Consider the following 25,911-nt stretch of genomic DNA (forward strand, 5'->3'; position numbering starts at 1 on the left):
ACATTGTTTTAACATACTATACTTTCAGATTATCAATTGTTACTCAAAACCTCCCTTATATGTCTTTGCTGCTAGGAACCCTTTTGATTTTTTTCCTCTGCTAAAATACCATGAACACCAAATGAAATCTAATAGCACAAGTTTGATTTGATTCTTTTTCAGTGCTCTCTAGAGGTTCTAATTATTCCATTATTTACCCCATGCTATCCCTTCTCTCTCCCCTGCTCCTCCGTCAAAAGCTCTCGAGTTTCTGTAAACTAACATAAAGAAAAGTGTCTTTCTCTGACAATCATATTTCCACAAAAAAGGCTGGTTTTGCTGTTGTGTTTTCACACCTTTTAGGGACAGCACATCCCCACACCTTGTAGGCCTAAATTTCCTGGTTGGAAAATCTAGTGTTTCTCTCAAAGACCTATGTCTAGATGTTCTTAAAATGCTAGTTACTGGCATCCTGACATCATGTTAGAGTCTCTTCTTTAATTTTTAAAAAATTACTTGGAAATGTCATTGTTCCGCAGAAAGACTTAAAAAAGTGATTACCATCTCAGATACCAGAAAGTAGGAAATAAAGATAACTGAATTTAAAGCTACTTATTTAAGCGGATTTGTTTGAATTAAGCCTTGTGTCATGTACATTCAGAACACTTGACCCTTGCAATATAGCAGCTCACTGAGGTGAACAACCATGAAAAACAAAGACTCACGAGAACCTCTGGCCAGAGGTGTGGGGCCTAAGGCATCCTCTGTTTAACCATTACTCTCATCATTACAGAGAAGCAGGAATCTGCCAAGCCTTGCAGATTTGCTGGTTATGAGCCTACACGGTGAATAGCACTGTTTTGGTATTCAGGTTAGAATGCATTTGGGTGCTCTGATAGAACAATTTTATGACTTTTTCTATTTGCAGATATGGTCTTCATATACAAAGCTGGAAAGGATACCACGGTGCCTTCTAACCATCACCACCACAGGATTTCATCTTCCTTTTGGATACCATGAAGCATGCTCATAAAGTTCCATGAGCTCTGCAGCACATGGTCTGTTAGTGAAGGACTGGAAACAGACTGAGTTTTGTCTTGGAAATAGGGACTTTCAAGATCATACAATTACAGTGGAACTAAGATGTTAGGAAAAAGGAATATTTGGACTCTGGGCCACACTACTGTCACCTTCTACTGCCTGTAATGAAAGAAAGTAGTACAAACTTCATGACCAAACCTCATAACCTTTCATCTTCAAGGAAAGAAAAAAGTGAATCAATGGTAAATGCAACATAAATAAAAAGAAGATGCCTAATATAGACCAAATCATCAATGTCTGCATTTTATGAGGTATTAATAAAAAATGTTTCTTTTAGTAATCAGTTTTTCTTTATTATTTAACATGTGGAGCCAATCCAAGGATTTTTGCATGCATAAATGAGATAAGGTAACACAGCAGCAAGAAAGAATGACCAGTGGAGGCAGATTTAGTTAAGATTTGGGGCTTATCCATGCTGTTCCACAGGCTTTCCCTATGCCTTTGGGCATATGGTTTTGTACTTGAGCAAAGATACTTAATGTTATTTGTCAAGTCCAAGTGTACACAGGTTATTTGTACAAAGCTACCAGATATGTTATCATATGCTTCTGGAGCAGCAGCTGGAATTACACAGAATAGGAATATCATATGGAAAAATGGCTAAAGCCTCTTTCCTGTCTGTACCGCTCAAATGTTCTCATCTGAGATACAGATAATCTCCATGCTTAACTCTTCCTGCTCCCACAATACCCTTTTACAGTAACAAGACCTGTTAAGGATGAGCACGTTCTCGGAGTCTGAGCCCTACAGTTATCCCTCCCACTGATGACCAGCAGAAACCAGAGTTGATCTGGTTGATCATGAGAACAGGCAAGGGTTAGGGCAGAGGCAAGAAAGTAGAAGCTCAAACCCATGCATTCTCGACTGCCCCGCAAACCTGTAACTAAACTTGCAAGCTGGTGTACAGAAGATGCACCTCTTCTCCCAGACATCCAGGGAGAAAGGCTACTAGAAGGATTGGCAGTCTGGAGATATATCTTCCTATCCATAACTTGAGGCTATTCAAGTCACCTCATGATCAAGCATATAGGAAACTGTATGCAAACTAATCACATTAGTGGGAAGAACAGGAGCCACAGGAATCACTAGAGGCCCTTCTCAGGGGAATTTTAGGAGGACACAAGCCAATTTTAGTGCTACTGAAGGGAAACAATTTCCACTGTTGAGCCGACAAACTAAGTGATCCATGCAGGGCCTCCACTGCAAAGAAATTTATGCAGTAAGTCCCAAAACAAAGCATAACTTACCCTGGGATCTTCATCCTTCCCATACTGCTAACTAACATTTGTATTATGCCATAAAAGTCTGACCTCAAACGACAACTTTAGATGGTCTACAGATACCGCTGTCTAGCACGGCCACAGGACAAGTCTACAGAGGCACACACAGAGCCATGTACTTATTATAGCACAACAGTTTCAATTTGTATTAAAAAACTAGTTTTAGAAATTCACTGTTGTTTTTGTGATAGCAAAAACGTGTTTTTTAATAGACCAAAAATTTTGATGTAAAGGGACATGACACGTGTGTGATGATGCTCCAGATCCAGAAATACACTTCTTTTATGCTCATAAAAATAAAGCAGCTCACCACAACTGGAATAAAAGACTTTTTTTTTTTTTTCCTTCTACCATAGCTATGATCTTAACGTCTCCAAAATTCTTTGTCACAGTCCCATTTAGATCATCATTTTAGCTGGTATCTAGTTAGTTTCTCTTCTGATCAGCATGTTTAAGGAATTACTAGACAGTGACATTTGGAGCATTTAGAGTTTACCAACAGGTACCATGTAGGACAATTTTGATAACATCCCAGTAAGCCACCACTGACTAAACAGAAGTCTAAAATCCATTTGGTTCTATTAATATCTGAAATAAACCATTAAAATTGATCCTCTTTCCTAGATAGGCAATAAAGTAAACACAAGCCTCACAACAAGAAGTTAATTATCTGTCTCTAACAAGGCTATAACTTTGAAGAACTCAAGTACTTACTCTCCTAGCCTAGAAAAAAGTTCCAGTACATCACCAGATACATGCATTGAGCTGGAAATTGTCCATTTATTATCCCTTTTGCCTTGCTAAATTCAGCTTGTCCCAGTTGACTATCATGCTTAATAGTGATTTTTTTCCATTAAGCTCCAGGAACTACAGTCAAACACAGCCTTTTTTTTGATTAGAGAGTTATGTGACTCCACACTTCCAAATAATCAGATATGCCCGTCACATTAACTCAAATAGAATCAAACTAACAAGAAGGAACATAAAGTAATGGCAAAAATTGCCTTAATTTTCACAGAAGTAGTTTACAAACTATGTCTGTCCTCACTTTATCTTTGGTTTAGTCTCCAGTCCTGGTTCAGCTGCAACTGATTGCCAACTGACACGTCTCTTAAGTCTGCCATACAAAATGTTCCAGACCTTAAAAGCACAATACCCACAAATAACCCCACCATTCCTACAGCACTATGCTCCTTATCTATAATTACAACTTAAAATTATGAAGTTTTGTCACCAAGAATGACATAGCTTCACTTGGCAGAGTTGTGGAAGCAGAAAAGGCAATTTGCCCATCAAGAAGCTGGGCAAGAGCCATTTTTCTCTTAACACATGACTTAAGACAGCCAGAGGTTGAAATGGTCTTCCAGGGGCTGTTCTGCCTGACAGCTTTGTTATCTGCATGCTCCCTCCTACCATGCTGTTTCTTAAGCCTTTAAGTGGAAATGGGCTGTCTAGAGCTAATGATGCTGTCCTTCTGGCATTTCTTTACAATAGTAGCATCCCAGGAACTGTGAAGAGCAGGTTTCTCACAATAATTATATTTTATTTCCTTTTTAAATTTTTTTTAACTTTTCCAATCTACATCAGAACTCCTGTTGACGTTGAAAACACTGCAATCGCAACAAGGCGAGAGGCTTTTTCTGCCCTAGAAATTGCATGGTCTGTTGCACGTTTCCAGTTGTTTAATATTGTCTGAAAATACAGAGGAGCAGATCATCAATAAATCAGTAAAGCAACAGATCAGTAAGCGCGTTTATAATTTTTTATTTCACTTCCTCAGATAGTTAATGTTTTCAAGCATTTAATTATAGTTTTTTCCAATACAATTTTCTACTGGAATTTAGCACTTTTGACCAAGTTTTCAATAACCCAGAAAGATTTTGCAACTTGTTTAATATTAACCTGTTTTCATTCCACTCATACATTAAACCTCGTCTTGCCACACCACATCTCATTTGCAATGGGTACTGAATAATAAGGCTCGCTGCAGCTCCTCAGTGGTTGTCCATGATTCTGTGAACACAGGACAAGAGAATGCCTTCAGAGTGTCTAAGACAGCTTGTCCTGTTTGGACTTCCAGGAAGAGGTCGTATGCTGCAAACTATAGGGAGACACACAATCTTGTTATTACTTCCTGAACCACCAAAAGAAGGTAAGGAAGAGGTCAGTTTGGCTTGTATCACATATATGTCAGTTTTATCCGACCTAAAACATGAACGACACCTGTTCACATGATCTTGCTACAGTACAAACCAGAACGAACAGTTTTACCAGTGTTATTTATTAGGTAAGAGGCCTACTACCTCTTCATCCAGTCCATTGCCACCACCTGACAGCAGACATAACGTCTTAGGTCAACTTAACAAAAAAAGAAAAAAAACTGTTCAGCACACTTGTATTCATCCAATAAGCACAACACTCCCCAATACCATGCACTTCAAGTTCTATGTTTAATACTCTCACTGATGTGCAGGAATAATTTCTGCGTAATAGCAAACGTAGCCAATACCTGATATTAGAATTCACTTCACATATCTTAGAGGTTAGTTTTACTAGGAACTAGTTTGCTTGTTTTTCACAAAAGGTCTTGGTTAAATAAAACAGTTAAATATTGTAGTACAATTTTTTATGCTACTTTTTGCTGAGAAACAGCACATGAAATTTCTACAGAAAAGGTTGTTGGATGTCCATACTTCTTCTCCTTTTTTAAAAAAAAGTGGAGGGAAAGCTTTTGAAATGGAACAATGCAATGGTACTCAGAAAAGTCCCTAAATCTAATATCTGAGATGTGAGTGGAGCCTACATAAAATTGCAGCTTTGCAGAAATAGGCTCTTGTGTTCGTGATAATCAGTGCAATTAGATGGGAACAAAGCAAGGTAACAAGTCTTCTCTCCTACCAGAAGAGGACGTTCTACCATTATTTGAGTACTTGCTCTGTGGGAGAGGCCAGTTGTGTGAGAAACTGCATGGGATGATGTATACGTACATCCAGGACCACAGGAGGGTGTCCGAGTCTTTTTCTGCTCCTTTGAATGTTACATTACTAGGAAAGGCCTTTCCATTTTCATTTGATCAAAATCCAGATCCCTTCCAAATAATCAGTTTTGGCCTGGAGTCCCATCCACACAACCTCAAAAAATTTTATTGCAGACATGTTCCTTATCAAAGCGGGGGTTCCAAGCTGGTCTACTCCTGATACAAGCAGCCACTCTTCTGTTAGGCAAGAGAGTGAGGGGAAAAGCGTAAACAGTAGTGTTATACTAGTACAGTGAATACTGACTTATCACAAAGTAAATATTCCATGTATGTATATGCATGTATGCATGCCTATATCTGTCTGTGTATGCTAATAGCACACCTTGACAAGGTCACTTGCAGATCATTTTTCCTCCTTCCCCGGATCTTGGTGCTATTTTATTCAGAGGCCAGCCACTTAGTCTTTTGTATTATGGAGTTTGCTGTAGCTATAGCTATATTAGAAGTAGGACGCAGAAATATGTAAATTGAGAGCCAAATCTGAACCGTCTCAAAGTCTGAGATGTAAGAATATAAGGGTTTTTTTAAAAAGCTCTATTATTCCGAGATCAGGGCCAGCTGCAAAGATTAGATTCACATCCAAAGGCCTATATTAAAATGCATACATTTCTTGGTAGAAAGAAGTTGTGAAACCTGTCAGACTGAAAACAACACTCTTTTCTTGTGCAGCCTGACAGTTCAGTTACAGATTGACCCTATTGTTTTTTGGTAATTTAAATATGATTGTTGGCAAAGCAGAACAGGGTGAGGGAGTCATAAAGAGTGGCACACAGTGAGGGGGAGGAAAAAAAAAGCTTTTGATTACATAATATATCCCTGACATGTTCTTACTCACAAACCCAGTATCTAGCATTTGGAAAAAAAAATTAAAAAATTAGAAAAAAAAAAAAAAAAAGAGGGAGAAAAACAATGAAAGAAACAGCAGCTGTTTCTAAGTGATGTCAGAGAACAGGTGTGATACAAATCTCCATACCAGCGCAATCATATTGATCTCCCGGTGATGCATGCATGAAGCACATGTGCAAACCTTATCGACCCATTCTGCGTTTCATTTCCAGGAACACGGCCTGAAAACACCCCTCTGTGACTGAAAACACGATCAGGATAAACACCGGATTGGCCAAGTACTAAAAAACATACACAAACGGAACACGGGAAGGTGAGCCTGACCCCGGAGCCCTCCCGGCAGCCGTGTCGTGCCGGAGCGGGCCGGACCGGGCCGTGACGGGCTGTGCAGTGCCGGACCGCGCTGGGCCGAGCTGAGCCGAGCCCAGCCGAGCCCGACCGCCTCGCTGGGGAGCAGCAGCCTCCGCGCTCCCGCCGGGATCCCCCGACTCTCCTGGGGACGCCTCCCGGACCAGCCCCGGCACCGACGCTGCCCAGGCGGGGGCCGCGCTGCCTCCCGAGCTGTGCAGCAGCTGTGGCCGGAGCCCCGCGGGGACAGCGGCCCCCGGAGCGGGCCCCCGGAGCACCTTGCGGCCGGGCTCCGGCGCTGCCCGGGCCCCGCTCCCGGCGCTGCCCGGGCCCCGCTCCCGGCGCTGCCCGGGCCCCGCTCCCGGCGCGCCCAGGGCCGGCCCGCTGCCGGGGCGCTGCCGCTGCGCGCCCTCGCCGTTAGAGGGCACTACGGCACCCCGCATGAGCGCCGCTCCCGAGCCCGCACGGGCGGGGGGCAGGGGGAGAGTGGCACCAATTCGGGAAAAGATTAAAAAGGATGTGGAATCCTGGAGCTTCTGAAGTGCTCAAAATGCCCGGGCGATGTTCAGGACGAGGATTATGATAATAATAATAGTAATAATAGTAATAATAGTAATAATAAATAGTAATAATAGTAATAATAATAATAATAATAGGGGGGGGGGGAAACACCAAAAAATCCACCCCAAAAATAAAATTAAAAAAATTTAAGAAGGGGGGGAGAAAAAGAAAATAAAAGAAAAAGGAAAACAAAACAAAACAAAATGCAGCGAGGTCAATAATTTACCAGTCTGCTCCTTAATGCGTGTGACCGCAGGTGGTACCGAGAGACATTGTGATTCATGCCCACTTTCAAAGCGGGACCAGGGCCCGGCCTGAGGCACCCAAACAACTGTCTTCTAATATTAGCACGGCTGTATTTCTGGATCTATTATAGTCTGTCCAGACAGATCCCATTGTAATGGGATCTTTTATTAAAAGATTAGCACTATCTCCTGCAGTTGGTGGAAAAAAATCTGTTATCACTGAGTTATTTGCAGTTGTGGGGAGGGGGCGGTCGGGAGGGGGTGGCGGGGGGCGGGAGCGGGAGGAGGGGTGTGGGGAGGGCCGGGCGGAGGGCGCGGGCGGCCGTGGCGCACCGGCCCCTGACCCGGCACTGTCCGGGCATTCCTGTCTGCATACTTCGCAGTCTGTTGTGCTTTGGTGGCTCAGAAAAGCGAAAGAATCGAAATTTAAAAGGCAGCTTTTGAATAAACAATGCCATTTTCCGTTAAGTAATCGTTTTGTATAAAAGGAAATATCGCCTACTCAGTTTCATTCAGTGGTGCCAAAAATGTTATAAATGAGAGACCGCCAACTTTTCTAAGAGGAGAATAATGCCAGACTGTGCTTAATAAACTAGTGCCCTAGAAGTTCATTATCGATGTTGCAATCTTTCTGATTCTGAAAGGAGACCGCCTACGTCGCCCCCGTTCCCGTCTCGTCCTCCCGGGCTCTCCCAGTGAAAAGCCTATCACTCGGGAGCGGCCCTAGGTATTAAACTTTTGGCCGGTTCCGTCTTTCGGGGTTTTTTACGTTCTTTTTTTTTCAGGTTTGGGGTTGGTAGATGGGGGTTTGGGGTTTCTGTGGGCCGAGCGATCTGTCCGCCCGCCGGCCGGAGGTGCGGGGAGCGGGATGTATCCTCCGCAGGCACCTCGCGCGGGGACCGCGCCCGCGGAGCCGGCTCGGGGCGGGCGGGCGCCGCTCGGGGCCCCGGCAGCACCCGTAACCCGCTGCCGGGCCCGGGGCGCCCCCGCGGCGGCCGCGACCCTCCGCGGGTCTCCAGCCCCCCGTGGCGCTTGCGCGGGCGCTCCGCGGCGGGGCCGGGGCCGGGGCCGGGGCCGGGGCCGGGGCCGGGGCCGGGGCCGGGGCCGGGGCCGGGGCCGGGGCCGGGGCCGGGGCCGGGGCCGCCGCTGCCCCCGCCGGCGGCTCCGCCGCTCCGGGCTGCGCGGGTGCGCGCCTGTGTGTGCGTGCACCTAGAGCGGATAATTGGAGAGGGTTTCCAGAAGGTGGAAAATGTCACCTGATTCACACTGAACTTTTTAAATCTCCCCACCCCCGAGCAGACACACACACACATTAGGAGACCGCCCACCGCAGACAGCTAGGACCCCCGTATAGATTTAAAGAGAGACTGCATTCAGAGCCTGACGTTCATTCAATAGAGCGATCATAAGCAGGCTGGCTAGTGCTCGCTCCCTCTCCCTACTCCCCCTCACGCTGTCTCTGCGTCTCTCTCACTCCCTGCTGTATTGAGGATGTTAAATCAGAGAATCCACCCGGGCATGCTCTTAATCCTGATGTTTCTGTGCCACTTCATGGAAGATCACACAGTGCAGGGTAAGACCAGACTGTTTATTCGCAGATATGTTTCTTTATTATTACTATTCCTTTCTCTCTTTCGGGCACGGCTTAGTTTGCTTGCGGTGTTAAACGCCTCTCTCCAAGGTCCAACAGAACAGAAGTTAACTGTGGGCTTTGTAGCGAGGTGCAGTGGTGTCATTTAGATCCCTTTTTGATCGGATCTTCGCGCTGCTCTGCAAAGGCACAGAGGACAGATAGGATGTTTCTTGTTTTTTATTGTTATTATGCAGCATGAATGAAGAGCAGCATCGTGAGGGAACTTTCGCAGTCTCGCCTCCCGAATGAATGCGCAAAGTTTGTTGGTGATTTAGTTCAGATTTTTATCTCTCCTGACTGACTGAAAGAGAAGTGGTGATGGAGAACCCCACGATTTACAGCTGACATTTTTAGAAACCAATAAGTGGTCATTTTACTGATTTTAATACTGGGCTTTCCTCCTCCTCCTCTTTTTTTTTTTTTTTTTTTTTTTTTTTTTTTTTTTTTTTTTTTTTTTGGGAGTGTGTGTGTCTGAGTAAATATTAGGGTTGTAAATTCTCCTGCGCTGAAGACTGTGCTTAAATAAGTTGGTTGGTTTCTTTTCTTCCTCTTGCGAACAAAACAAACCCGAACCTGATATTGACAACTCTTAAGAGCCCTCTTTCGACACAAGGGAATATAGATTTTTGGGTTTGGGGGCTTTTCCCCTTTTCTTGACCATGTTCCAGCCACAACCTGGACGTCTTGCCATTGCATCTTTTATAATACTTTTCTTTTTTTTTTTTTTTTTTTTTTTTTTTTTTTTCCCTGTACTGATATAGAGGATAAATTAACGTAGGCAACTGTAAGACGCAAAACTTTTTTTTTTTTTTTTTTTAAAGGGCATTGTTTGTTTAGTGATTTTTAGCGGGGGGGTTGGGTGGTCTTCCCCCGCGCCCAGCACATCTCCACTGGCCGATCCTGACCCCTCTCTGCGGTACATTCCCGTCGGAGTAAGGAGGCAGGATCGAGCCCTGGCTGGATTAGCAGCAGAATCAATTGGTATTGAGTTGCTGGAGAAGTCACATTGGTTATTCACAAGAGACTCATCCCAACCAAAATGCTTCAGCTAAAAAAGGGGGAGTTGCCTGGACTAATGTTCTTGGCTTGACTCCACAAATAACAGGGATACTAGAGGAGGCAAAAAAAAAAAAAAAAAAACAAAAAAAAAAAAAAAACCACCCAAAGAAAACCCACTCTATCCGGTGTAAGGACAGTGTACTTTCCTGTGAAATGTTTTCAGGAGAGATGGCACCCATAACTTTTCCAGCTTGATCGATTTTTAAAACTCTATAGGGACCTCCTACTCAAAGTGTCCTTGTATTTTATGTACTTTGCTCACTTTTTTTTTGGAACTCTGCTGAATTATTTTAGTGTAGGAGACATTTGTTAATAGAAACAGCAAAATGTGGAGATTTCGAAAGACTTCCCTAACTGCAAATGTTCCCAGTTCGTGCAGATTGCAAAATGGTCTGGGAGTGAAACTGTGCGGCACTGAAACAATGCTGCTGTGCAGCCGCGGTGAGGAGGAGAGGGCAGGGGGAGGAGGAAGGAATTTGCAAGCGCGATTTTCTTTTTATTCCCTTTTAAATGCACATCCTTTTCAAGCCTCTGTCACGTGCCGACAGCGCTCCTTCTGCTCTACATATGGAATAAATACCTCCAAAAACTCGTTCTGTTTTGGTTGGGTCTTCTCTTTCTTTCATTTTGTTTTGGTTTGGTTTGGATTTTGTTTTCTTGGTTTGGTTTTTTTTTTTTTAGTTCTTACGTGGTTTTGGAGGGGGATTTTTTTTTTTCTTGTTTGGTTGGGTTTGGGGGGGGGGGGGGTGTTTGTTTTTTTAAACTGCGCTTGCAAATGGGCCGTAGTAGCGGCGGGTTATGAAACGGGACAAATAAAAGGAAACGGTCTAGTAAAAGTCACGGCGAGGCGCACGTGCTGTGTCTGGGTCACTGGTGGCCGCCACTGATCCGTCTGGGTGTCCCCCCCGCCCCACAGCTGGGAACTGCTGGCTCCGGCAGGCGCGGAACGGGCGCTGCCAGGTCCTCTACAAAACCGATCTCAGCAAGGAGGAGTGCTGCAAGAGCGGCCGCCTGACCACGTCCTGGACGGCCGAGGACGTCAACGACAACACGCTTTTCAAGTGGATGATTTTTAATGGGGGAGCCCCGAACTGCATCCCGTGCAAAGGTGAGGGGGTGCTGGCGAGCTGCTCCGCGCTGAGGAGCGGCTCCGGCGGGGGCTGGCCTGGGGCAGGAGGAGCGGGGAGGGAGTTGCAGGGGGACAGCGCTGTCCTCTCGCTTCCTTCCTCGTCGGGGTTTTGAGGGGCGTCTCGTACCAGCCCCGGGGTCGCGGAGGGTACCCGCATTTCTGCCCGCTGCCTTGCACATGACGAGGAGGAGGGGAGAGACCCTCTCTGACCCCTGCCCTCACTGGCGGAGGGGATGTACCTCGAGCGGTGTGTCCTGGAAGGGGAGGGAGGGAACAGTGTTTTTGCTTTGTGCTCTGGGTTCACGGTATCTTTTTTTCTTTAAGCAGTTTTGACACCAGGTCTGTTCTGCACGCTTAGTACTAAAGTGGTGCCTCTTTCCTTCCATCAGAAACATGCGAGAATGTGGACTGTGGACCCGGGAAGAAATGTAAAATGAACAAGAAGAACAAACCTCGGTGTGTTTGTGCTCCGGATTGCTCTAATATCACTTGGAAGGGCCCTGTGTGTGGCTTAGATGGGAAAACCTACAGGAATGAGTGCGCCCTTCTCAAAGCCAGATGTAAAGAACAGCCTGAACTTGAAGTCCAGTATCAGGGAAAATGCAAAAGTAGGTTTGCAAATCTAATCCAATCTCCCCCAAATGCCAAAGTGTGTCTGTCTGAGTGTAGGGAGGAGATGTTGGATGTACTTCTTCATAGGAGCCAGGTGGGCAGGGAGTAACTAGACCATGCTCAACAGACAGGGATGTAGCTAACCTGAGAGCTCCCCATAGTCTGCCAAGCACATGTGTTCACACAGCTGCCCTGAGATGTGAAGGCATCCTCCAGCAGCAGCCCTTAAACAAGGAGAGCTGCTGAAGGCTTTTATCTGATCATTTGTTCTTACTGTCACCTCTGCACTCTTCACTGGGATCCCGGTATCTTCTACTAATCACTGTGCTTCTGTCTGTGTTTCAGAGACCTGCAGGGATGTCTTGTGCCCAGGCAGCTCCACATGTGTGGTTGACCAAACCAACAATGCCTACTGTGTGACATGTAACCGAATTTGTCCAGAGCCTACCTCCCCTGAACAGTATCTCTGTGGGAATGACGGCATAACTTACGCCAGTGCCTGCCACCTGAGGAAAGCTACCTGCCTCCTGGGAAGATCCATTGGATTAGCCTATGAAGGAAAATGCATCAGTAAGTATCCTTGGAGGAGACTGAGTGTGGGGGGACCTTCCTCAATCACCTGTTCCAGAGTATCTAGTGTGTGTAACTGGAGTGATGTAGGTAGTGCTGGGGAGGAAAAGAGACTTCAGCAGCTTGGGTTAGTGCTCCCCCCACAGAAGAGGAGAGCCAGGGTGAACTTAGTCCTGGAACAGACTGAAGTAGGGATGAGGGAGAAGAGGGCCTGATCCTGCTATGGCTGTGGGTGCTGACACTTGTATCCAATGGAGAAATAGCCTCCCTGAAACAGATGATCAGATGGTTGCCATGTAATAAGGCCACTGTAGTCAGTGGGTCTGTATTCCTGGAAACAATTGTCTTCAAGTGGTCTTGGCAAAGATTATGTTAACTTAATTGAAAACATCTGATCACTTTTCCTCTTTAGAAATAATTGTGGGGTTTGGAGACTGTGGGTGGGTGAAGATAGGCAAATAAATTCTGTGCAACCTGACATTCTGTGTTGTGAGTGATTCCAGAAAGGACTGATAGTGTAGCATATTGCAATGAAGCACTTGCAGGGCAGCCTCTGCTCCCCAAAACTTCTGGGGGAATCTGGGGAAGTCTCAGGTTGCTTTTAGTTGGCATAGGTTGAGGTGAATTCCCTTTCAAACCTTGTAGACAACTGCTCTCTGTGGGTTAGTTTAAAAAGAATAGATTTAGAAATGCTGGACCTGTTGACAAATCCTGCATTTACCTCTAATTTGGGGAGCCAAATTTCCACTGACATGAAATGCAGCAGGAAAGTCATGTACTATAGGCAAATGTAATTCTGTATTCCCAGGGCCAAGCTTTGCTGGCACAGCTGTCTATCTTCCCCCACATACAGACAGACACTGTTGTCCAAGGGAATACTTGCTTGACAAAATCAGGAAGTATCATCACATCTATTACATCTTAGCTTGCTTTCTTCACAGTTCACAGGGGAAAGGGAGGGTTTGGGGGTTGCTTATCTTTTGCTTTCCTTTTTGCTTTGTCTTTTCACTTACCTCTAGTATTCTGTGTGTATTTTTAGAAGCCAAATCCTGTGAAGACATTCAATGCAGTGCTGGGAAGAAGTGCTTGTGGGATTTTAAGGTTGGCAGAGGTCGGTGTGCCCTCTGTGATGAGCTATGCCCTGAAAGCAAGTCAGAAGAAGCAGTGTGTGCCAGCGATAACACAACTTACCCAAGCGAGTGTGCCATGAAAGAGGCAGCTTGCTCCATGGGTGTGCTTCTAGAAGTTAAGCATTCTGGATCTTGCAACTGTAAGTGAGATTTTTAACTCTGCAGACACTTAAGGCTTCTGAAGGCGATACCTAGGTAATGAAGACTTACACCTTTAAACATAAGAAAGCTTGATTTATTGATTCAAGGTACAGTAGAATATAAGTATCTATCTTTCACGCACACACTTTGGTTGCTGATAAAATGCAATAGATCTCCAACAACGAGCTGGCCTTCAAGTTGGAGTTTTTTGGGGATGTTCCAAGGACAAGCCATTCTATCAGAAAGGGGTTGCCCGAGGAGTGTAATTCTTGTGACTTTTTTTGTACTTTGCTCTCGTGTGCTTTGCTGATTGCTTTATTAACACCTGGATAAACTCTTAACTTGGTCCAAAAGAACAAGCTTAAAGGTAGCACCTGGCACCTGGTTTAGCACAGTTGCCTCTACTAACTCTGAATGAAGGACACAAAGCAATTAAACTAAAACACCAGAGCGCTTTTTATTTGATTTCAGGAATCTGCCAATAAAACCTGAGCCATTGATTCTTCAGAACTTTCTGCAGTTATGACTTCATAGATTATGTGTAAAAAACCTTATTGCATAACAGCAGATGCCAAAGAGCATCTCACTACAAGTCGCATAAAATGCAACGCTGTATTATGGCTGTTCAGAGGGCTTTCAAAACATGCACTGAGCTGCTTCTGCGCTGTTGTTGTCCTTATTTAAACAACAGCTCCCCTGTATTCCCCCATCTAGCAATTAATGAAGACCCAGAGGATGAAGAGGAAGATGAAGACCAGGACTACAGCTTTCCTATATCTTCCATTCTAGAGTGGTAAAATCTCCATCACTATTGAAACAGCCATTGGGCACAAAATCAATGTCCGTACTGTAAATAAGTGTATGCTTATTTATTTTGGGGAGAAAAAAAAAAAAAGTATACATATAGTTGAGTCTTGTAGACATTTATTTATACTGTGTCATGTTTTATAATTTATACATAAAATGTCTGGTTGACCGTACACCTTGTTTTTTGAAGAAATTTATTCGTTACGGGAAGAGCAGTGTTATTTATTGTGAGGTCTCTTGCTTGTAAAGTAAAGCTTTTCTTTTTTCTTGTGAACTATGAAAGTCCATTCCTTAGAGCCTACCCACATGATCTCATCTCTTCGTTACACTGATGTTAACTCTTTTCCACTTTAACAAACTTGCATGTCAGTTTCTGTTACGTTTATTTATTGGATTTTCTTTTTGCCAGTTCGTACATAAAAGATCCCTGTGTTTTTGTTTACAAGGAATCTTGACTGACCAAAAGGCGTTGTAACTGACTTAGGTATACTTTCAAGGTGCAGTGAGGCAATCTTTAAGGAAACTTCTTACCCTTCATTTTCTCTACTTCTGATCACATTGTGTACTGAAATTACCTCAGTGTACTGAGAGTTTATACTGTACTATACAAAATTTGAACCCAAAGACATTGGATTGTGAGGTTTGGTAACAGCTACGGGCCTAACTGTAATAAGAATAAAGGTTTTATTTTATTTTTATTGCTTTATTTTTTTAACATGCATAAGGGTTTTATCAGATGTTTCCTTTAAGATGGTCTTGCAGTGCCACTTTCAAAGTTTTCTTTCCCAATTGGTGTGTTGCTAAAAGTTATATCAAAGCTTTATCAGTTCAAGTTTCTTGCTTTTCATAATACTTTTTTTCTGATGCAATTTTATATTTTCAAACATGGCGAGTTAAATATAAATTCATTTAAATATATAGTTTTGTACTTTTCTACCATGTAAATGTGCAATGTATATAAAAGTTATAATGTGTATTTGTAAATAAATGATGAGTGAAAAAAAAAAAATAAAAAGTGGAATTTTCCCTAGAGGCAGTCCTCAGTCTTTTGTTCTGAATGGTTTTGGTTCTCTGGATTCTTTTGCACCGTGCAACACCACTTAAGGCCAGAGCTCTCAGCTCATACTGATGTAAGAAACCTCTTTTTAGATATGAACAATGTCTCCAGTTCATCACTGTTTAACTCTAAGTACAGTGATAGAGGAGAAGAGACTTGTCATTTTTCTTCTCCTCTCAAAAAGTCTGTAATTTCACAGAATAAGGAAATGTTTTGGGTTAGAACAGACCTTAAAAACATCTAGTTTCAAATCCCCTACCTGCTATGGGCAGGGACATCTTCCACTAGACCAGGGTGCTCAATGCCCCATCCAACCTGGCCTTGAACGCTTTCAGGAATAGGGCATCCAAGGCTTCTCTGGGCAAGTGTTCTAATATTCCATCACCCTCATAGTAAAGAATTTCTTCCTAATACCTAGTCTCAATTTTCCCTTTTTCAGTGTGTACCCATTCCTCCTTGCCCTGTCACTCCAATTCCTGTCAGAGAATCTCTCTCCAGCTTCCCTGTAGGCCCCTTCAGATACTGGAAGGTGTCTCTGAGGTCCCCACACAACCTTCTCTTCTCCAGGCTGCACTGCCCCCACTCTTTCAGCCTGTTCTCAGAGGGGTGGTGCTCCAGTCTTCTTACACGGAGGGTCCCTGTGACCCTCCACTGGACTTGCTCCAGCAGTTCCATGTCCCTCTTACTTTGAGGACCCCAGAGCTGGATGCAGTGCTCCAGCTGGGGCCTCAGCAGAGCAGAGCAGAGCAGAGAGGCAGAACCCCTCTCTCAGTCTGCTGGCCAGTGCTGCTTTGGATGCAGCCCAGGATTTCCTTGGCTTTCTGGGCTGTGAGCACTCACTGTGTGCTCGTGGTGAGTTTCTCATCAGCCATCACCCCCAAGTCCTTCCCCACAGGCTGCTCTCAGTCACTTCTCTGCCCAGCCTGTGGGTGTGTCTGGGATTGCCCCAATGCAGGTGTAGGACCTTGTACTTGGCCTTGCTGAACTCCCTGAGGTTTGCATGGTCCCACCTCTCAAGCCTGTCCAGGTGTCTCTGGATGACATCCCTTCCCTCTGCTGCCCCATACTTCTTTAGATATCTTTTACTTTCATATTTCTAGGAGCATTTGAATATGCATTTGGATTTTTGCCATGATTCAGGTCCATATAGACAACCAATAGAAAAAAGCAAAAAAGGATCTACTTGCTCAAATTCAAGATGTGTAATAAATAGCAAAGAAAAAATAAATCAGCGCAACAAACAATCAAAAAGCACACTATCACTTGAAAATTATTTTTCTCCCAAAAGGAAGTTTAATTCAGAAGTTCTTTTTGGTCAACCTATGTTAAGACTAGACATTATTTGAGACTGGATGTTAATACAATGAATTGAGGAAAGGTAACCTGCATAAGTACAGTAGGAACCAAAATCCCATTCAGTGCTACCTGGTCATGCTGTTATCACAAATAAGGCCCTACTTACAAAAATTTCTCTATCATAATACATAATTATTACATATATATCATATATACATATATACATACAACGTATCATATTACACAAAATATAAGAATGTACTTATGCATCTTATCCAATGATAGTTTAGTACTTTTCTGAGCTGAGGCTTGAGTGAAGTTGATTCACCCTTTTAATTTAAATACAAATATTTGAAGAATTTCCTGCTACAGTCTTCTGTGTATTTTCTACTACATATAAAATTCTAATTTGTTTGTTATTGATTATTTAACATTATCCAAAGCAAACATAATTTATTTATTTCTGTATATATAAAAACTACAAGCATGCATTTATAATATTGTATTCACAGTAACAGCAAAAATATTTGCCCTTCTGTTACCTCATGTTACCTCCTGTTACCTCATTTAGACAAATAGTCTCTTTGGAAGGAAGAACACGGTGAGTAGAGCAAAGGGAGCAGGATTTCGGTCTCCTGAGGGAACAGAACCAGAATAAAAGAGAACAGGGGCCAGGAGAACAAAGATACGGAAAAAGAATCTATTGGAAAGCCTCCCAAGGAACTAATAAATACATGTCAATGACAGAGAATCAACCTGTTTAATAGATATAGTGACTAAGAGAGAAGACCTTTCTTATATTAGTTAGGTGCCAGCTTCTTCATTTCCAACAAAACAACAACATTAAAATACTGGATTTAATTGTCAATATATTTACATGTCTTATAGAGAGACTGTAGCAGAGCAGGATTTCTGGGTTCTACTTTTATGTCCTGCTGGTAGTTCACAAAATAACTTTGAGAACACCACCAGTGGAAAAATTCAAAAAGGAAACAAAAATTCCAAGAAGATATATTTATACAAGTACATGTATGATAAATGGTCAGAAAAAAATCTACATCAGGTTTTTGATGATAAAATTACAGCTGAAAATCTTGAAACCTACCTTGCACCAAAACCTGATTGTGGTGTACAGGTGTGGCATATCCTGAGAGGCTTCATGAAGTATGCATCTTCTGAGCATGCCTACCATAGACCAGCCTCGTCATGAATCACAACAGCCCCAGAGACTTTCTACCAGAAACACATCCAGAGGTTGTGGAAGCACAACAGCCAACATTTTACATAATATCATACTTGTAAATAAGGCGCTTGTTCTTGAATTGGGAAATGCAGGTTCATTGTCAGTCTCTTTCAGAGGAGATCTTTCCCACACCTCCCAAGAGTGCATCCAGCACTAACTCAAGGTGAAGTTCAGACTGGAGAACTGTCTGTCATGCCTGCTGAAGCCACACTTCTGTATTGGAAAGGAAAGAAGATTCATCGAGAGAGGATAATTTGCAACCCTAATAGGTGCTCCTTTTGAAGAGGAAGTCCTGGGTTATTGCCCCAGGGGCTGCCTACACATTTTGCATTTGTAATTGAGTAACATGCATAAATAGTGCTTGAAGCAGGAGCCAGAAACCAGGTTGCTTCCCTTCCTCCTTCCCCCAGCAGGTAAGTGTCTTCATCCTTGAGCTATGAAATAATGTTTAACTCTCTGCTTAAAGATTACAAATCTCAAATCAAGATTACAAATCTCAAATTTTTTCCTACATTGAGTCATAGTTCCAACGGGAGTGAGAGGCTTTATTTTTTTCTTTCTCTCTTCAAGGCTTTCACATGGGGGACTTCTTGGGAAGTGGAAATATGATTTTTATTCCCTCAGTCTAAAGAAAGGGGGTTGTATGAGTGCATGTGTGTGTATATCTGTTTTATTACATTTCATTTCGCTTCTTCTCCTAATGCACAGGCTACCCTGGCTGTTGTTTAAATGAAGAAAGAAAGATGTCTGGATGTTTAAGTACAGAAAGGTATAAGAAGCTCTGAAGCCATGAGGACAAGCTCCTAAAACCATAACAGAAATAAATTTTCAGAAACATCTTTCTCTTCAGTGTTTTTCATTGTCTGGCATACATATTCCCCTTGCTGTAAATCACATTTCTGAAACTCTTGGATTACCACGGAGTATACTTTTGTACTGAATACTAGGTCTGTGAACTCCATTCACAAATGCAGGCAAAGTAACTTGAAGCAGAGTGCTTGTGTTTGAAAACAGAGCCCCACATTCTTGCACTAAAGCAGAATCACCTTAATTCTGAGACTCAGCTTGAGGCACTTAAACAATACAAATATTGCCTCTAAAGCTCTGGTTCCCAAATGTATTTGTCTGTGCAACACAGGCAAAAGAGTATACTCAATTTTGGTCACACTTGAATGCATTTCTTTCTGATGGCTGCATCATTCTGACAGACATAAGAGCTGTATCATAGATGTCTTTTGCACCTTTACCTCTTTACTTGCCTTCTCCTGCAATACACGTGAAATAAGGCTACATTCCAAGCCTCTCTACAAATTTTAAACAACTGCTATTTCTTTAATTTTATTTTTCCTTCTCTTTCTTTCTTCCCTTTTTTTTTTCTTTCATGAAAAGAAAGAAAAAAAGTTTTCTTTCCTTCTTTCCCTCCAAAAGTGAATCAGCTGAAATTAAATTTCAGTATGCCATGCTGTTCTCTAGGCATGAACCACCAACACAGAAACATCTGTATCTTATCCCCTTGAAGAACTAGGAATCCATGCTTTCTGGTGAAGCATAGTACTTGCATATAGACCATATAGGCATTCACAAGGTATCAGATATGAATTTCATAACTCCCTGAAGATAAAACAATTACATTTTTTGTTTGATGTTCCTGTAATTCCAAGGCTTGTCTGACCCTCTATGGCAGCATGAGTTTTGCAGGTAGTATATGAAAAAATAATTTGCAAAAGTTAACTCTTTAATGTTTTTTAACTTTTTCTTTGTCCTGATAGAAATACATAATAGAAACTAGTGGCTGCATTTTGCCATAATCATTTGGGATCATGTGTATAATTCACATTCATTTGTTACTGCTAAACAGTCTGGTCAATGAAATTATCACACTGTGGAGAAAAACAAGAGGTGCAAGCCATAGTGTTCAGCTCAGAGACTGATTTGGTGTTAAAACCCACAGGTTTGGCTCATTTTCTGTCACTTACAACTACATTCTTTTAATCTCCTAATCTTTAAATGGACTTGGTCAGCCTCGCCATGGGATTGAAGAATGCTAATGTGTCAGAGAGAGGAAGAACTGAGAAGGAAGTATGGGCCTCAATGACAGTTAATCAGATGTCCTAGATGCTACAGGATAATAGTCTACCAAGTGCTGAAGTACAGATTTGAATGCATAAAGGCTCATGAGCTTCCATCAGGGCCACTGAGTAACAGCATCTGAACCTCCCACTGTATCAGTTAAGTTCTACAGATACTCAGAACTTCTCAAAATGAAACCACACTATGCAAAATCCAGACCCAAATTTTAGCCATCTATTTTGAAAATTTTTTTAACTAGTAAAAAATTTTTAATATTTCAAAACCTTGAGCTATATAAAATATTTATGAATTAATTGGTAAATTTAATACCATTTTAGAGATCCACAGCAAATGCAGTATTTTTTAAAAAATCATTATTACCCAATGTATCATGGTTATATGCAAAAAGTTTTACATAAGAACAGTTTTAATAAATTTTCCAAGATCCCTTAGCAATTTGAAATATTCTTACTCAGATAACAGTGTTCCTATAATCTTCTGCTGAGCTTCACATAATGTACTTGTCATTTTAATTTCAAATTACCTTCATATTTTAAGAGGCACCTGAAACTACAAGGCTGATGTTCGATGGGTGGCCACCAAAGGTACTAAAATGTGCTTCCATTTCATTTCTGAATTAGAAGCATTGCTCAAAAAGGTCACAGGGCAAAACACATAGATAACAGAGATAGCTAATTATGCAAGTCATTGGATAATGGAGACAGAGGTTACACTGATGACAAGTGAGCCTGCAGTGTCTCAAGGGCTGGGGCACTGGGCCTGCTAGGGGAGTCTGAGTGATGGAGCTGCTTCTGCCTGAAGAAAGCAAGCACCTCAGATCAGCCTCTTCCACCATCAGGTGGCTGTGTGGACAGATCCAGGCTTTCTGTAGCAGCATAAGTGGCAGGACAAGGTGTGCATAACCCGAAACAAGAGAAGCTGACACAGGGTTTAAGGAAAAAAAATTTCCCATTAGTACAATCCAGCAGATGATCTCCTGACAACCCTTCCAAGTTGGATTATCCTATGATACTATGAGAAATCATGCCCACTTACTTCCAAGTTATACCGACTCCAAAATCAGAAAGGAATGTCCAGTTAAAAAGAAATAATTCCCTCAAGAAACCTTGAAGGAGCAACCATATCACCACAGATTAAGGAACCAATCGTCAGTAGGAATATAGAATATTCCTCCTCTAATATGTCTTTCCATTTTATGATCTTTAAGTTATTCTAAAATGTCCCATAAATGCTATTTTCCCACTGAGTTTAGTGAGTTTACTGTTCAAGAAAATGGCACCTATCCCTAGAATATTTACTCTGTGGCACATAGAATGAATAGATAAATGCATAGATAAAATGCAAGAAGATGCATAAAACATCTATATTTTTAAGTAAAAAGAAGCAAATAAAACTAAATGAAAGAGAGAAACAGTTAAAATGCACTTTAAAACTATGCTATTGTTCAGATTTGCAATTTTTTTAGTAGTGACAATAATTCTCAAAGAAACAATAACTAGTACCAGCTAAATTGGTCAAGACAGCAAGGAAAGCCAAAAAAAAAAACCAAGCCCAAGACAAGACACTTGGAAATATAATAGATAATGCAAGTAAATAAAGCTCCTCGTGGGAAAACCCAAGGCATGTTTTCCATAATCTTTTCTCACCTAAAGTGGTTTAGTCAGATCAATCCAAATCCTTGTTTCAAATGGTGACTCCACCCAAACTGCAAAAACCCTAAAATGTGAGGCATTAAATATATACAAGTAATAAGTATTTCCACATTTGGACTTCAACATCAAAGAAACTAATTTTTATTCTTTTTACGAAAAAGAAAAAAGGCAACTGAGCCATCCCTATAAATGGAGCTGGAGCTCCCAATTTACATGGCACACGAACTTGAGAGTTTGTGTACCTCCTAACCCAGCATGTCTGGATGCTGTAACAATTCATTTATTAATCTTCCCATCACTCTCCACTTACAGGCTCTGATGGAACTTCAGCCATAATTGAAGTTGCTGCCACTGTCAGCAACGTGGCAAGCAGCACCACATGAGCTGATGGAGCAAAACCCAGCCATGACCCACAACAGAAGCCCAGACAAAATTCTCATTTCCTATCTGGAAAAAAAGCCAGTGAAGTGTGTAGCGACAGCCTGTGAGCAGCAAGGGTAATCTAACAAGAGTTGAGTACATGTAGTGTGCTTCACAGATACTCTGCAAATTAGCAGAGATCTCTTCACCTCACAAGGTAAAAAATACATGGTGAGGCTTCAGAACATTTGAAAGTTAACCTTACTGCTTCCACTCAGCACCACCCAGCTCTCTTTAGTAATGAACTAGTCAGGATCAAGATAACTCTTTTCTGAAAAAAAAAAAAAAACAAACAAAAAACAGGGAGTGATATTCCCTTTATTAGATTTGGTTTTCTTTATTTGGTGTTGGAGTTTTTGTTTGTTTGCTTGCTTTGGTGGAGGAGTGTTTTTTTTTTTTTATTATTTTTCCAATGAGACATAGCAAACATAAAATTGAGAGAAATGAAGTAACAGGAAAGTGTCACAGCAAGGTAAAAAAAAAAAAAAAAAAAATGCACAATGGCAGAGTAAAGCTACAAGGAAAACAACCACAAGAACAAAAAAAATTAAATTGTGCTAAATGTTACATGTGAAGAACTACCCACCAGAAGGCCAGTTATATCAGACCCTCAGATGGGTAATAGTACGAACACTGAAGTGCCATCTACTGGTATATCTTGTGTTAACCATACTAGCTTGGAGTCTACCATGCCATTCCACATGGAATGGGAGATCCATGTTTTCCTCTGCCACTGACTTTTTGGTGACTGTGGGTAATGGACCTTGTGTTATAATCTCTCCACTATAAAAGGCAGTTAACTGAGATTTCAATTAACCTATGTGCTTTCACAACCAGTGCAAAGCTCTTTGAAATGTAGTGGTAGAATATTCTGCAAGACAAGTAGAAACTTTTGCACGTCCACATCCAAGCTCAGCACTTCTGGACAAGATGCTAAAAAAAGAAATGTGAGACTCATAAAAAAAGGGACAACAGAAGACAGATGAGGAAAAAGATAAGAAAAGAAGATAAGGACCAGTAGGAGTTAAGGAGGAGGAGGAGAATCAATAGAATACAGTGTAAGTGATTAATTGCTAAGGACAATACAATTTACGCCACAGTTTTACCAGATGTGTATGTGTTGTTCCAGCTGTGGGAACAGTAGACTCTCCAGATCTTGTTTCTGACACACAATAACTGTGAACTCCATTATGTGCAAATAATAAATCTAAGCAGCACCTCCAACATATGAATGAGAAAGAAAAAGGAGGTCATATTTTCAGAAGTGTTAGCACATATTTGTCAACACCAAACTTAGCTAAATAGCACAAAGGAAGACTACAAGACAATGGTAGCACATACGCAAAGCAGTATGTGAGCTGGCAAGCAGATATATGGGTTTGAAACCCCATGTTTAATAGGTAAGGCCCTAGGGATGGCAGACAGGCAGGGTCTTGGGCAGACTGGATGGGCTTGTTTTGCTGATGTATTTACTGGCTGGTATGTTAATTTTTTCAATGTGTTATAGAGCAGTTTCCAAGTTAGGGTCATGACCCCACTTGGGGCCCACAAGCCTGGAAGTGAAAATGAAAGTGGGGTTGTGACCCTGGAAGTAGGGTTGCTAAGGGAAAACTTTGGGAAGCACTGATGTTGTGCTACTAGGTGGGACCCCTACGTGGACGGTGTGTTTAATCACTGCTGAGGGACAAAGCTTTTATCAGTGCCTATATTTCTCAAAGTCTCATTTCTGACTGATTTATTGCCAGATTCAAGTAAATGTTTCAGGTACATGAAGAGAGATTTGAGAATTAGATTCAGAATTTTGAGTATTACATCTTGAAAAGATGGCCCATAATGCAGTGAACGCACATCCACCACTTTATTTCAAGTATCCATTAGTAGCTACAATCTACAGATTAGAGCACTTCCCTCACAGTCCTTGGCCAGAAGAAATCACTCCTACTTTTGCCGTTTTTCAGAAGTATGATTACACACCCAGGTTATCACTGTGGCATGAAGCAAAATCTTTGGGTATTGTTGAACTCTGCTTTGTTACTGGAGAGCATGGAGGTTGTCCCTCACCACTTATATAATCTTTAGGCAAGGAACAAGCATGTTGGCTAGGAAAAGAGTTACTATGTTGAGAAAAATATTCAATAGAAAGGCATAACCACTCTGAAGTCCAACATCCCTTAGAAGAAGTAGCACAGATACCTTCTTCAAGAACAGATCCCAAGATTGAATCCAGCCTAATCTGGTGAAAGTCTGAAGGTTTAGTTCCCAGGACACATTAATCTAGTGCCACTTCAGGCACTGTAGAATATCCTTGCTGGTCTTCAACTGCTGTACCCAAATTAGACAGTTTTTCCATAGCTCCAGTGTAATTTCTGACCCCCCAGAAGGGAGCCTTGATATGCCAATGAGTTTTAAATAGAAAAAGATCCCTATGTGTGGACAAGTGAATTGAGCCCTCAGGCTCTTAAGCCATGTAAGTACTTTTGAAGAGTCATGGAAAGTAGACATACAGAGTTGCATATCCTTATTTCTCATGCTCTATGCATATTTATTTCAATCTAAAATTCATATTCTATACTGTGCCATGACTGCAGCTTTCACTGTGGAGCTGGACAATATTTCTGACTTCTACCCAAATAAATATTTCATAGTCAGTAGCAGAACAATTGTGATACTCAGCATGCCATTTCAGTAAGTGAAGAGGCATAAACAGATGATTTTTGGCAGCAACATGTCTCTGTTTCTCATTTATTAGTAACCTGTACTGATTTATACCAGGATTATTGATACAAATATTTCATCCATATTTTTTATGTCACAAGCAGGTAAAAAGGCATGGCTCTGAATAATCCATAGAATGGTTTATGAAGCACAAATTCCTCAGAGAGTGTCAGATATCCACCTGGTGTCCCTGAGTGCTGGATTTCACATTTAAATCTCTGAATTAACAGATGTGTACAGTCACACGCAGGCAGAAAGCCCCTTCTTGATACTACATCTGAGGACACTCATGGACACTGTTTATTTTAACAAAATGGTGGGGTATCTTGTGCTTGTGAAATTTATTCCAAATCTATATGTCTTGGAATGTTAATAACCAGTATCTGCACAGAGTTCAACTTCCAAGTTTTAGTTCACAAGGCACATCTTAAAAAGACAAGTACACTTATTGAAATCAATTTCCAAAGAGAAAACACCTACAATTTTGAGAAGTCTCCAAATACAAAAACTATGCTTTTCTGATGTATGCAACCCTATTAAAAAGTATGTTTTTTAATTTTTGCCTGAACATTTTCAAATTGACTGAGGCAATAAAATTTATAGAAGGTATTATAATAAAAACTAAAAAGGGTGGGTTTCAAAAAGAAGGAACTTAATTTAAACCTTACCATATTTTGAAAAACTTCACATTTCAGATCCTTCCATTTCCTCTGTTAGAAGAGGAGATTGTACAACCATGTTCAAGCTTTTTCTGCACAACTATGAATACTTGAAATATAGGCTTCTATGAAGAAATCATGTTATGCAAGAACTCAGGATTTTAAGAAATAAAACAAAAACAAACATTGAAAAACATGATAAAGTCATTAAGAGTCAGCAAGGCTGCTGCTAAGCAGAGGGAACTTTATTTATTCAGAACTGTTCTGTCCTATGAAACTGAAGTCTTATCTGCATTTAAG

General features: G+C 41.7%; 1 protein-coding gene across 1 annotated transcript; it reads left to right on the top strand.

The window, feature by feature from the left end:
• Nucleotides 1-8,762: 8,762 nt before the first annotated feature.
• On the top strand, nucleotides 8,763-15,521 carry FST (follistatin). The gene is made up of 6 exons (XM_066338580.1): nucleotides 8,763-8,970; nucleotides 11,006-11,197; nucleotides 11,608-11,826; nucleotides 12,176-12,400; nucleotides 13,440-13,670; nucleotides 14,386-15,521. The coding sequence occupies exons 1-6, from the start codon at nucleotides 8,889-8,891 to the stop codon at nucleotides 14,466-14,468; spliced, it is 1,032 nt and encodes a 343-aa protein (XP_066194677.1). The 5' UTR covers nucleotides 8,763-8,888; the 3' UTR covers nucleotides 14,469-15,521.
• The last annotated feature ends 10,390 nt before the right edge of the window (nucleotides 15,522-25,911 follow it).

Source organism: Sylvia atricapilla, chromosome Z (assembly GCF_009819655.1).
Source record: "Sylvia atricapilla isolate bSylAtr1 chromosome Z, bSylAtr1.pri, whole genome shotgun sequence".
NCBI classification, from domain to species: Eukaryota; Metazoa; Chordata; class Aves; order Passeriformes; family Sylviidae; genus Sylvia; species Sylvia atricapilla.